Source organism: Myotis yumanensis, unplaced genomic scaffold (assembly GCF_028538775.1).
Source record: "Myotis yumanensis isolate MYYU_CA2020_CCGP unplaced genomic scaffold, mMyoYum1.0.hap1 SCAF_6, whole genome shotgun sequence".
Taxonomy (NCBI): Eukaryota; Metazoa; Chordata; class Mammalia; order Chiroptera; family Vespertilionidae; genus Myotis; species Myotis yumanensis.
The window spans coordinates 79,549,086-79,563,823 of NW_027223757.1; the positions used below are offsets into that span (position 1 = coordinate 79,549,086).

Below are 14,738 nucleotides of genomic sequence, written 5' to 3' on the forward strand. Positions count from 1 at the left end.
GGTGATTACCTCTTATCTTTTAAAAGAGATGTAAAGAGGGGTAAAACAAATCTTCACAAGTAATGAGTAAACTGTGAAAGAAGAATCCCGCCCTCCACCCCCACCCTCCACCAAAAAAACACACCCAATTCTTCAGAAATTTCTGCTTCAGATATGAGATCATGGTCTGCATGTCTACTAGTGCCAAACACCAGTTCATTCTAGCAGAGCAGTTCAGGAGGTAAAAGGCTAGGGTTATCTGTGACATGACTTCACATATAATGCAAGAATAATAACCCTATGTTTATGGCAATTATTTTCCATACTCGATCTATTGATATTGTGACCAGATGAACACAATTGAAAAGACATACATCATTTCTAACAGGAACTCAATTGCATCAAGGTAGGACAAATCAAACTCCATTTAATAAAATAAAGTTTGGCTAAAGTGTTTTTTTATTTTATTTTATTTTAGAAACAGTTCTCCTTCCCCTTAATATTGCGGTAAACTCTTTATTTGTAAAAGGTACACTGTTTTATTACTTCATTCATCCATAAAGTTGATTTCCAAAGACTAGATCTACTATATCTCTTTTCTGAACTTAACTGAGTCCAGGAAATTGACTTTTTTCCTTTTTTCCCTTAGATTTAATATTTGAGATTCAATTAAAATATACAACCAAAGTTAGTGGAAAACAGTTGCTCTTTTTCAGGTAAAAGAGCTTACTAACAGATTTTATAATCATTGGATATTTGTTCAGTCCTACCTGAAAATTAACTTATTCTACTACTTGGCACAGGAAAGGCATTTTCTAGTAACTTTCTGTGACAGGAAGCACAGCATTAATCCAAGTAAGCATCCAACAAACTTAGTCTATCTGCTGGGGAGCAGGTCTAAACTTTAGCTTTTAAACTTTTTTTTGAAAAAGAATTCAGCCGCCGTTCCAATTACTTGCCATCTGTGGAAAGCTACAATCACCCTAGAAAGTGGGCCTACCGAGGAGCACTTTTCAGGTAACAAGAACAATGATACGGCAAGAAGCTACAAAATGATATTTCAATAGTTGCAGTGACCACCACAATAGTGAGCTTGGCTTGGGTTAATGTTCCAAATATCAATTCAAGGAACACAAGAGATTTTATAGGATTAGAATATTTCCTTTACTCTGAGAACCAATAGATGGTGCATGATGAATGGTGATGGTCCATTTACTCTATATCATTCTACTAGTTTCCTAGCTATGCCTCCTTTCTTCTATAGTAATGTTCTCTCTTCCATGGCAGTATATTTTTATCATCTAAAATGAGAACACTATAACTATTGCATTCTCTCTCTCCCTCTCTCTCTCTCTCTCTCTCTCACACACACACACACACACACACTAACTAGCGCACCCTTATACACACATGTATAGACAGTACATATAAAATGCTCATTTGCAGTGGTTGAGCTCTCTGAAAGCAGCCAAATCAGCCTCCTTAATTACAGAGAACCATTTAAAGCCAATCAAAAAAAACATGTCAGCTATTTAGCTCTAACACAAGATTTTAAACCTTGTCCATGTGGCAATTAATTCATATGTCCTTGGTATTTTTTTTGCTAAGTCTTCCAAAGAAAGAATCTCAAAGACTGACAACATGATACATAGAATCTAATAGAGTCACATCTCTGATCCTTTTGCTTAACACAGTTGAATGATACTCTTGCTGCTGAAACATGAGTTAATTTTGAATGGCCATGAAGGCTCCTTATTTGGCTAAGGCTGATTTGACTTTCTAAAGAAAGACCAGCCTATCTGCAAATGGACATCTCCCTCCACACAAATGCCAATGTACAGTAAAGACACATCTAAGTGCATATATATATATATATATATATATATATATATATGAATGAATGTATATGTACACAGAAAATGGATTGGGAAGTCCTTTGGTTTAGACGGGATTAAATATGTACTTCCCAAATGCATAGGTTTCCTTTGACCAACCTGTTCAAAAAACAAATATGAAAAATGCCATGACAGTTTTGACATTTTCTATGTCTATTTTCCTATTTGGAGGCCCCCTTCCCTCTCTTCTCCATCTCTCCTAAGCATTTTCTTTTTGAAAGCAGTTGGTTCTTTTGGACTTCTAACACTTCTTTGACCCATCCATTCCTTGGAAGAGCTCTAAGATCACATCCAGAAACTTATCTTTAGTGGAGAACAAGGTGGAAAAGAAGGTTTCCCCTTCTTTGATTCCCTCTTTCCCCCAAGAAGTGGACACCTTGATGTGTCATGAGGAATTCACTCTTGATCTGACTTGCCTTGTTACCCCTGGCCAGCCCAAGCAGCTGAGGTCTGAGCTTGACTCGCCCTGCATCGTTGTGCCATACTGGAAAAGAAAAATAATCCATTAGTTACACCTTCAGACTGTGGTGACGTGATCAGGGTTCTCTTGAATTTCTATGCATTCAATTTCCTCTCTCTCCTTGCGCTTGGCACGTTTCTTTTTCTTATGGTGCTTTTTGGAAGGGGGGAAAAAGGTTAGGAACACAGGTAAGATAACAAAACAGTGCAGAAGTGTGCAACCCCCGGTGAGCAGCAAGCATTTGAACAGTGTGAAGGTCAGGTTCGAAGGCACAAATAGGAGGGGGACCAACCCGATAAGAAAAGAAGTAATATTTTGCAAAATGGCTGTCCCATGCTCTTGCAGGGAGATTTTTATACATTGTGTTCGGGTGTGCTCGGTTGCTAATACAAATGTGTAAAGCAGTGGTGCACAGTGGTCAATGGCGAAATTTAAAGTGTAGATAAGGCACAAGATAGAAATGCAATCCATGTCGACGTTCCATAATGTCATTAAGCCCAGGACCCCCAGCTCAATTGAGGTGACGCTAAGAATTAGCCAGAAGTTTCCCAGAGGGTGGATCACTAGGAAAAAAGTCAGGATTAACACCAGGAGAACACCAAAGCCTGCGATCAGAACAGGCACTGTGACCGACAAGCCGTAATGGTCCATGAACACAAAGGAGGGGTTGAACACGATGAATCGGATGCTCTTCGACAGGGACAGGGGCCTCAGCTTTTCCAACACTTCTATGACTTCCTTCTGCTTGTCTCTGCTAGTCCTGGCCACCAGGTACAAGCGAGAAGCAATGATGTTGCTCTCATCCCCTGCCTTGGAGAAGATGATGTCATTGCGAAAGTGCTGGAATTCTGGCTTTTTCAGAAATGAACTCTGCAGGACACTGATAAAGTCGCTCTTGTTATTGGCACTGATGTTGCTGACTTTCAGGAACTGGTAGTACTGCTCCACCCAGGACATTGCAGTGAACCCACTGCAGAGCCTCCGCAGGTCCTCCTGGACGGTGCTGTTCCAATACTGGAGGGGCTCATAGACGTAGAAGCCTATCACGGGGCTGTAGTTGCTGAAGTATTTCTGCTGGACCATGGCATAGGAAACACTCGGGGAATCACTGGCTAGCAGATTGATGATGTTGGCTCTGTCACTGATCTGCAGGCACCCCATGAAGGAGAAGGAGGAGTAGATGAGATAGAGGATGACAACAAAAGGCTTCACGTAGATATTGGTAATCCATTCATTGTAATGCTCACGGAGGAAGTGCTGAATGAAGTGGTGCTGGTAGGGGTTCGTCTCATGGTGGGATGTCTGCTGATGCCCGTCACTCATCACTGTCTGGAACCACACGGGTTTGCGGTCCAGGTATTCTGCAGAAGGGATTTTACAGCAAAAGATGCTGTGGTAGCGGTTTTGCTCTAGTTGGCCAGCGAAGACCAGACAGGAGCCAAAGAAAGAAAAAATGTAGAAGTAGTTTAACAGAATGGAGACGCACATGTTCTGACAGAAGACCTTGACAGCCTCTATGTTTGTGAATGGGCTGGCACCCATGCCAAAGGTAATGAGGTACAGGGAGCTGGTCATGGTATAGGTGACCATCACATCAGAATAGGCATCTGCTACCCTGTCTTTGAAGGGCAGATTTTCTCTGGTTCTCCGCCATCCAGACAGAAGCTCAAATACTCCTTTAGTTCCATGACCTAATTTAAGAAAAGAAGAAGAAGAAGAATTGTTTTTTATTTTCTCCTATGTGAATTCAAGTGAATTCCTGATAGGTTATCTAAGGTAAACAGTACTTTATACTCTAATCCTCCTATCAGGATCTCAGAATTTGAGTTACATAGCAGGACATATTTGCTCCATGTTCCCACTTTAGGAAAGTCCAGATTTATTTGTTGGAAAAAAATGAAGTATTTATTGTCCATTCTATTAATTTGACAAGTTGTAATCTAATGTGGCATTATCTGCGCGCGCACACACATTGTCTCCTTAAATGGATTATAAATTGTCAAGAGGAGGGGCTGTTATTCCTGCATCTTCAAAGCCCTTCAACACCAACTCAGTGCTTGATCAACTGTTGTATTAACTGATAGTCCCTAACCTCCATTTCAGGCTGATTTACATTCTGATTTAGGAAATTAGATGATTTTAAACACTTAAAAATGGCTTTAAATTGATTTTACAATGCTAATAATATGCTTGGTGGTCAAATGGCTTAGAAACTGATTCCTATAGATTTGATTTACACTGGATGTGCGAAAAAAAATCTGCCAGGTCATATAAAAGACAAGGCAAGACCGTCAGAGCAAGAGATTACAGCCAGCATTTCCTCTGGGCTCCTCAGAGAGCCTTTATTCACAGAGATGTAAAGTGACTAAATGTTTGACTGCCTCATTAAAGTACATAGAAAATGCTTCTTTTTGTAGCCAGCTTCTGTGCACATTTTGATAAGGGTAAATAGACAAAAAAAGTTTATTCAAAAATACTACTTGAACACCTACTATGTGTTTGAAGCTAATAGATGCTGAGATGTTTTATTTCAGGAACTTGACAGCTCTTAAGATTCCACCACTTGCTTTTTTACAAAATCAGAAATCATAAAGGTATCATACTATACCTGCAGTTTCTCTCTCTCTTTTTTTCCACTTGCCTGAGTTAGCTCTGTCAATGATCAGCCACGATATAGCAATCAATAACTGTCTGCCTGAATGGAAATCTTCATAGATCAGTCTTGCCCTTGTAGCCATAGCAGCACTACAGACAAACCTTTTCCATGCATGGACAGAAGCTGTGCTTGGGCTGTTCTCCAAGAAATCCACTAGACAAAAAATGTAGCATAGAGGTACCAAATGAACGAATTTAAGAAAACCTGGAAAATGGACTTTGTGTGGCACCTAGAGAGTGGAGTTCTGGGTTATAGACCCAGTTTACTTAGTAGTGCTTTAACAAACATACTATCACTGCTGAGATCTCACTGTAATCATTGATTTTGTGCTGTTCATAGAGTTTGCTAACTGGCCTACATAATTCCTTCCCTTCCTTGTCACTTTTATTTGGAACTACAATGTACACAGTTAAAAACTCTATTTCTCAGCCAACCTTTCAAGTAGGGGTGGCTCATGTGACATATTTCTGGACAATGTCATGTCAGAAGAAGTCATTTAAGGTTGCTTATTAGAAAACCAGCCGGAGCTTTGTCCCAAATGACATCATGGAGCCACCAAAAAGAGCCTTAGCCTATCTTCCTCTTGGATTGAAAATCAAATCTCCATTTGTCTAAACAGCTGTAAGTAAGGCGGTTATATGCAAGTGAACCTACTCCTAACCAACAAAGTTTTGTAGGTGAGTTAACACCTACCCAAACTTGTTTCATGGGTATCTAAGAATTCTTGCTTTATAGTTAGACCATGGAATTTATAGGTTTAAAAGTATATAATGCTTATCTTCGATTTTAAAGATACATTGGTCCACCTACTCTGGGAGTTACTTTAACTATTAATTGTTATTGCACTGGAGTTATTATTCCAAATAAAAACCTATTTATTCTCCAAAGTTCTCTCTTCTGGGTCTCTAGTCAGGAAAGATCCTGTAACTGAACAAGTAGAAAGGGTTCTGACAGCAATCTCCCTTCTGGGTATCTACCTCCAAACTCAAAAGTATTTATTCACAAAGACATATGCATTGTTCATTGCAACATTATTCACAGTGGCCAAGACATGGAGACAACCAAAGTATCCTTCAATAGAGGATTGGATAAAAATGATATGGTACATATATATACCATGGAATACTACTCAGCCATAAGAAAAGATGAAATACTGCCATTTGCAACAACATGGAGGGACCTTGAGATTATTATGGTAAGCAAAATAAAGGAGTCAGAAAAACCTAAGAGCCATATGATTTCACTCAGATGTGGAATATAAAACTGAAACTCATAGACACAGACAACAGTATGGTGGTTACCAGTGGGAAGGGGGTGGGGAGTAGCAAAGACTAAAGGGAGCCAAACATGTGGTGACAGAGAGGATTTGACTTTGGGTGGTGGGCACATAACGTCATGTGCAGATCATATGTCCTGGAGATGTACACTTGAAACCTATATGGTCCTATTAACCAATGTCACCCCAAGTAATTTAATAAAAAAATTACCAACTCAACATATATGATCACTGAATTAAGTCTAATGATTCTTAACATCAATTGTTAATTTCCATATTCTGCAAATCTCCTTGACCAAACAGGATACTTGTTCTCTTATTCCCTTGACAAAAATGTAATATTGGCATATTAGTTAAGGTAATTAAAATAATTATTTAAATAGAGCACTTCTCTTCTGAAATGAGGACTCTTGTTATCTTTGTAGCCACAAGGGGAGGGGAAAAGCTATGTGGGGCTATAGCTAAATTTGTCTTGCTTTTGCTAATGGTCACTTTTATGGAATATTAGGTACACTATGTAGGCCAGCGTGTTGCTTTATATAGTACCAAGGTCTGTATGTGTAGGAAGATGTGCTAAACTGTATTAGGTTAAGTAATCACTTTAAGTGTGATAAAGATTGAAAACAAATGGCAAGTTTTATCTCATTCATAGGTTTAGGTATTTTACAAGGTATTCCTATCAATATTCACTCATTTGATTCTCATCATCATTAGGTTACTTCCTAGCAGTTCATATCTCTTACCTGCTTTAGCCAGGGTAATCTTCTCTCTCCATGAACCTGCCCATGATTAGTCTTATCTTCTTAGTTTTGTTCATGCTATTTTTTTCTGCCATATATAACACCTTCTCCTCATTACTGGTCATTTAATTGAAATTCTATCCATTGGACAGTTAAGGATCAGCTCAATTCTCATCTTTGCCAAGAATCTATCTCTGAAAATTCCAAACACATTGATTTTTTTTCTGATTCCTAAACTCCATTGCATCTAATTAGTAATTCATTTTAACACACAACGATGGGCTGTTTTGCTCTGGAACAAAATTACTTTCTCAAGATATGGTCAATCTCTTTGGTTAGACTGAAAATTCTTCAAGGTCAGAGAATGAATTTTATATTACTTATACTCTGCAGAACATTTGGCAAAGTGATAGATGACCAGAGATGTCCACTAACCTCTTATTGAATTAAATCAACTGTAATTCGTCTTTAAAAATATGTTTTTATTGATTTTTTTAGGGAGAGAGGAGGGAGATGGACAGAGAGATAGAAATATCGATGAGAAATATTGATTGGCTGCCTCCTGTACACCCCCCACTAGGGATTGAGCCAGTTCTATTCCTGGGCATGTGCCCTGACCAGGCATCAAACCAGTGACCTCTTGGTTCATGGGTCAATGTTCAACCACTGAGCCACACCAGCTGGGATACTATAATTCTTGATTCTAGATGGACTCAGAAAATGTATGTATCTTTTAAATACTTATTCTTCGTTATAAAAATAATATACTTAAAGCATCGTATTATCTGTGTCGAGAAGTTATATACTTTGTAAAAATTATTTTCTAATTTCTGTTGATATATCATATTATATTAGTTTCAGTTGTACAACATAGTGAATAAACTTTTACTTACCTTATGAAATGATCATCCAGGTACATCTAGTACCCATATGACACTACATATACTAGAAGTTACTAAAAAATTATTGACTATATGCCCTATGCTGTACATTACATCCCCATGACTATTTTTATAACTGTCAATTTGTGCTTCTTAATCCCTTTTACCTTCTTTTTTTTTTTTTTTTTACCACAATTTCCAGCTTCCCTCCCATCTGGCAACTATTAATTTGTTCTCTGTATCTATGAGTTTGTTTCTGTTATGTTTGTTCATTTATTTTGTTTTTTAGATTCCACATATAAGTGAAATCATATGGCATTTGTCTTTGTCTGACTTATTTCACTTAGCATAATATCCTCTAGGTCCATCCATAATATTGTAAATGGTAAGATTTCATTTTTTTTATGGATGAGTAATAATCCATTGTATACATAGGGGGAGCAAAAGTAGGTTTACAGTTGTAATACAAATAAATAATACATAAATAATGATACAAGAATAAGCTCTGTTTTGCATGCTCAGCAGAGATTAGCTTGCTGTTATAGCAGGTTAAGCTATTGTCCAAAACATATATTTTATTTAATGTTCTAAAAGATGACTGTCAGATTTTGATTATGACTCCTTTCCACTATATTATAATTTACAAACTTTGTCAGAATAATATAATATGTATCTCAGTTGTGACATTATTGAATAACTATTATTTCTTTTGGCAAAATTTCATGAAAGAAAATAGAAAAAGATCTGGACAGAGTTGAAACTGGGAGAAAATTCAAAGAGAAAATGGATAGAAATAAAAGACTGTGTGTGTGTATGTGCACACATTGAATATTCCAAAAATCTTCGGGTATTTTGTTGTGAAAACTTCTTTCTAAATGAAAGAAAATGGAAGCATTGTGCAATAATAAGGAAAACATTCATGAGAGCTTGCGAACATACCTGTATTTGTGGAAATCACCACTGGGCTCCGATGGAAGAGCATTTTGACTTTCTATTGAGCTATAAGCTATGTGACTTCCCAATGCCAACCAAATAAATAAATAATGAATGAAAAAATAAAGCCCCAGTCAACAGAACCAGTGAAGCAGCTGACAAAAACATCTGGATATTGAATCAGCATTTTGTTATTGTTCACTTGTTTGGCATTATACAGGATCTTTACCCAGTGTTCCTTCTCTTTAGTTGCCTGATTCCTATTTAGATTTTTAAATATATCACTCAATCATGATCTCATTTCTAACACCTCCCTTTTCCCTCTTCAATTACAACTCACTTGTTTAGAAGTCTCGCTTTTGTGTCTGAACACATTTCATGATGCTAACTACTACACCCAGCTGAATTTATCCATTGGTGGGCCTATCTTTTGTGTAAGTCTATAAGATCCTCACTGTCTAGGGCAGGCACTTGTCTCAGTCATCTTTGTGTCCAAATTATTTGGCACATTACTGGTGTTTAATAAATGTTTGTGTCCTAACTGGTTTGGCTCAGTGGATAGAGCATTGGCCTGCGGACTGAGGGTCCCAGGTTCGATTCCGGTCAAGGGCATGTACCTTGGTTTCCGGCACATCCCCAGTAGGGGGTGTGCAGGAGGCAATTGATCGATGTTTCTCTCTCATCGATGTTTCTAACTCTCTATGCCACTCCCTTCCTCTCTGTAAAAAATCAATAAAAATATATTTAAAAAAATAATAATAAATGTTTGTGACACTGAATTGGCCATAATCTGTGTCTAGTTTTAAAGATATTTTAATTTTTTTGCAGTCATTATTATGAACCATCCTTTATTCAGTATAAGATTTTGGATACAGGTATAGTAGTTTGCCTTATTTCACTGAGAAGGACACTTGCTGATTGTTACTCAATGATTCTGTGGCAGAGGTGCTTATATATATCAATGATGTCTAATTGCAAAATTAGCATGCGATTCATTCATTTGACTGGTTCAGCATTATAAATGTCTATAGGGAATGAAATATAAAATTAAAGAATTTGCTCTAAGTTGCTATTTTGGTAGAGTACAACTGGCTCCATAAAGCACTCATGCTGCCTAAGAGATGATAATTTTTCTAATCACCTTGATGTCTAACCTAAAGGTGATGAATATAGTGTATTTTGTAGAATGCCTATTTTTAATTAATTCTCATCTAGAATAAATAGGTGGTTATCAAGCTCCATTCATAAAGGATAGCCAAGGCTTTTGCCTCTTGGTACCTACAGAGCTGAAAAAGACATAGGGTAGAAAATTATTCAACAGAATTTTCCAAGCAGCTCTTGCCAGGTGCATTTGATGTTTTTACCTAGAAATCTGTGATGATTTTGTGCAATGAGGGTGGGTCTAGCTTCATATTACTCTTAAGCAGGAAGTAGCTTCTCTTGAGATGCCCCATCCCAGTCTAGGATGAGGTAGGCTAAAACACAGAGACAGGGTATTGCATGAGAAAGAGGAATTAAAAATGAACCTGAACAGATACTCATCCCTTAGCACTTAGCAGGAGGTTGGAGAATTTTATTAGGTCCTTTATTTTAAAAAAATGGAATTTAGCAACAGATTCTCATTATATGATTTTCAGAGCGGTTGCATATTTTATACATATTTCAATGCATACAAAAGAACATATAGTCCCATAGCAAAGTTTGAATGCCATTTTTGTAATTCTACAAAAAGTTTTAAAAAATTAATATTTTTGTTTCATTTACTAGTATTTCATAGAGGAGGGGAGAGATAGAAACATCAATGATGAGAGTCCTTGACTGGCTGCCTCCTGCACACCCCCTACTGGGGATTGAGTCCACAATCCGGGCATGTGCTCCTGACCAGAATTGAACCCTGGAATACTCAGTCTGCAGGTTGATGCTCTATCCACTGAGCCAAACCAACTAGGGCAAAAGTTAAAAAAATTTATATATATATATATATATATATATATATATATATATATATATATACTGGTACTAGGAGAGAGGAGAGAGAGAGAGAGAGAGAGAGAGAGAGAGAGAGAGAGAGAGAAGATAACAGAGATAGAAATAGAGAGAGGTAATAGGGTTGTTTTGAACCTAATAACTATTACAATAAAAGTTTTAATACTCAAAGTGGACCCAGCTAGATAAATAGCACTATTTTATATTGGTTAGTAGCACATTCCCCAGAGCCAGACAGCTTGAATTTAAATTCCATATATTTCACTTCCTAGCTCTGTGATGATGGGCAGATTGTTTTTTGAACCTCTCCATATGTTTCCTCATCTGTAAAATGAGATAACAATGGGACCTACTTCATAGAATTGTGATGAGTTTTAGAGAAGTTAACGCATGTATTTAGTACCCAGTAAGGACTATATTGACTGGAAAAGCTCAATGCTAGCAATTGTAGGATGTGTGCCACGGAGAACCTTCCAAATCATTTGACTTTGAATGCTGCCTTCTGAATGCAGCTTGGTTACTGCTATCTTTACCACCATAGCTGAGCCAGCTGGCGGGTGGAGGGAGGCGGTACTCTCTTTTCAGCTTTCCTTGCTGCAGGGCCTCAGGGCTGCCAAGAGCTGAAGCACTACAGCAGGGCCAGCTCACACATGATGGCATGATATCCTGTTTTCTCCCTCTCCCTGGCATCCCCATTTGGGGGAAAAATGACTACCAGGAAGCTTTCCATTTTCTTCTCAATGCTTTCATGGTCTCTTAAGTTTCATGAAATAAATATACATTGTTCCCGAGAAAGAAAAAAGCAGTTCTGATAGCTGGATGCTCTCACGTAGGCATTGGTCTTGCCAGAAGCTGGGCGGGTACTCACAGCTGCGCTCAACACTGTCCTATTGACCACAGCCTGGCAGAACAGCATCAAACAACACCACGCTGTGACTGGGATGGAATCAGCTCTAAGACCGCTCCATGATTATCACTGGGCGAAACAAAACAAAAACACTGTCTAAAACATAAAACGGACCAAATATCCTCTTACCTCAGAGGGAAGGTGGAGGAAAGAGATCAAGAAAAGAACTTTGCCCTAACCGGTTTGGCTCAGTGGATAGAGCATCGGCCTGCAGACTGAAGGGTCCCAGGTTCCATTCCAGTCAAGGGCATGTACCTTGGCTGCGGGCACATCCCCAGTAGGGGGCGTGCAGGAGGCAGCTGATCAATGTTTCTCGCTCATCAATGTTTCTAACTCTCTATCCCACTCCCTTCCTCTCTGTAAAAAGTCAATAAAATATATTAAAAAAAAAAAAAAAAAAAAGAAAAGAACTTGTATGCATGACCCATGGACACAGACACTAGGGTGGTAAAGGCTTGGTGTGGGGAGGTGGGGCGCAGGCTAGAAGAGGTCAATGGGGGGAAGAAGAGACATTATGTAATACTTTCAACAATAAAGTTTTTAAAAAAGGAATAGAAGTGATTCCTGCTTCTTTGCCAATCACAGTGTAGTCTTGGTCTGGTCTTCTCACTTTTTAGGTATAAAAATTATTAAGATAATTGATCATAGAATCATACTCCCTTCTTGATAGTAACCAATCATGCTGCCTTGAGCCCTCTTCCAAATCACCTAACACTTGCAAAAATCATATAGTATGTCCATTATAATACCTACTTCCGGAAATGCTCCCACAGTCACCAAAAAATATGTTCTTCCTCTTTGTAACAAGTCAACAAACCGAAATTTGTTCAATTACAGTAGTGTTCCTTGTGGTCTTTTGCTTGACGGCATTTGCATTTTAGTATATATAAGTATTTTGAAAAAAAAATTAAATAAAACTTCTGTTGTTACTGTTGACTTTAAAAAAATACATTTTTATTGATTTCAGAGAGAAAGGGAGAGGGAGAGAGAGACAGAAATATCAATGAGAATTATTGATCAGCTGCCTCCTACATGGCCCCTACTGGGGATCAAGCCCATAACCTGGGTATGTGTTCTGACCGGGAATTGAACCCTGACCTCCTGGTTCATAAGTCAATGCTCAACTCCTTAGCCATGCCAGCCAGGCTATTGTTGACTTTTTAATTTGATTTATTTGAGTGTAGGTAATAGAACAGTATTATTGAGTGAGAGTTAATTCCTGGACGATTTGACTTTCCAGACCACATCACTAGTAAAAGGATGGCTTCCTAGTAGAAGTAATATTTTAGTTGCATCCTCACTGAAGAGAGAATGACAGTTGGGCATATGAGGACTGAAAAATGTTTTGAGAGGAAGATAATATAGATACGTGTTAATATAGGAGAAAGAAGGAGGAGCCAAGTAGAACTAAAATGTCATTGCTTTAAGCAGAGGAGAGCAATAAATGGAAGAATGGGTCATTGGTCAGAAAATCTTACAATTGTCAAAAGAAGTGGTTGGTAATTTATAAACTAAACACAAACATATGCATAAAAATCAAGAGATTATATAAAAAAGATAATAATAAATACAAGAATGTACAGGAATAAAAATTAAGATTATCCTAATGTTTATTGAGGTAAGACACAGATATAACAAAAAAGCTAGAAAAACTAATTTATTCATTTGAAAAAAATGTTCTGAATGTTTTAGGAAAATACGGTAAAATGTCATCCTTTTGAAGTTAATAGCTCCCATTTATCCCACTTGAAAACCACATCACAGCTATATGTTTTAATTTAGCAGTTCATTAATTACAAGATTTGGGGCTCTTCAATCTTATAAAGAGAAAAAGTGGTGATGACTTAGGATTTGTGCAACACCAAGATCTGGAGAATACTTTAAAAATTTCTGATTCAATCATTCAGTAACATGTTTGAAATGGAAAGAATGTTGGCAAATTTCAATTATGCACAGTTTGGTTTCTAATAAATACTGTTCAAAAGAAAATCTTCAAAGCTATAGCACAAATGCTTGATAAAAGCATAATGTTTCAAAGGGCAAGTTTTCTGGGAGCATCCTTGAGTGTTTTGCTGTCTTTCTTAGAAATAAAGATGAAATAAAAATATCCCATGGGCTGGAATTCTCTCTGAACAGAATAGCCTGAAGCCTGTGGAAATTTAATTAACCAGAGAGCTCAGGAATTGAATCATCTGAGTCATTAAATTCATCAACCAGAACTTCCTTTTTGATTCAACTTTTATTGGTTGATTAACTTTATTGAATAAGATCATTCTAAATTGCATTCGATTTGTATTTCTCTTCTGTACTGTATCAAATCCGAAGGAAGGAAGGAAGGAAGGAAGGAAGGAAGGAAGGAAGGAAGGAAGGAAGGAAGGAAGAGAGGTAGGGAAGAAGGGAGGAAAGGGAGAAGAAGGAAGGGAGGGAGGGAGGGAGGAAGGAAGGGGAAGAAAAAGATAATTGCATGTGTAGCAATTAAAAGAATGTGCTCTGAAGTAACACATTTTGGTTCCAGTTCTGGCTTTATCAATTGTATAATATGTGAGGTAGAGAGAATTAGTTTAACCTCTATGTGCCTCACTTTCCTTGTCTGGAAAAGGAGGATAAAAATAGTACCTCTTTTAGGGGATTAAGTGAAGGTTAAATGAGATAATAGTTACAGTGTGCCCGAGCAGTGCCTGGAACACAGGAAACACTCAATGAATTAGCTATTATTATTTATTGAATAATATGTTTCCGAGTTATCATTTTATCATGCACCAATAATCAGGAGGCAATATTGCATATTGGTTAAAGCATTGAGTTCTATGGGTTTATGCGTCATTAATACCATCTACTAGATTTGTTATCTTGGGCAAAGTAACAACTCCATGGCCAGATTTGACAAATTGTAAAATTTTAAAATCTGTTTCAAAGGATTTCTATGTTAAAGGTAACCTAGACATGAACCCCATAGTATAAATGTTTGATACACAATTAGAATTCCCTCAAATAGTAGGCATTATTGACTACTATTATATAGTTG

General features: G+C 37.6%; 1 protein-coding gene across 2 annotated transcripts in view; it reads right to left on the minus strand.

Annotated features, from left to right (window-relative positions):
* Positions 1-2,391: 2,391 nt before the first annotated feature.
* The window catches only part of PTCHD4 (patched domain containing 4), a 163,062-nt gene continuing 150,715 nt past the window's right edge, over positions 2,392-14,738 (minus strand). For both annotated transcript variants that reach the window (XM_070419367.1, XM_070419366.1), the window contains exon 3: positions 2,392-4,025. In XM_070419367.1, the coding sequence (XP_070275468.1) occupies positions 2,392-4,025 (1,634 nt within the window). The remainder of the gene's footprint in view (positions 4,026-14,738) is intronic.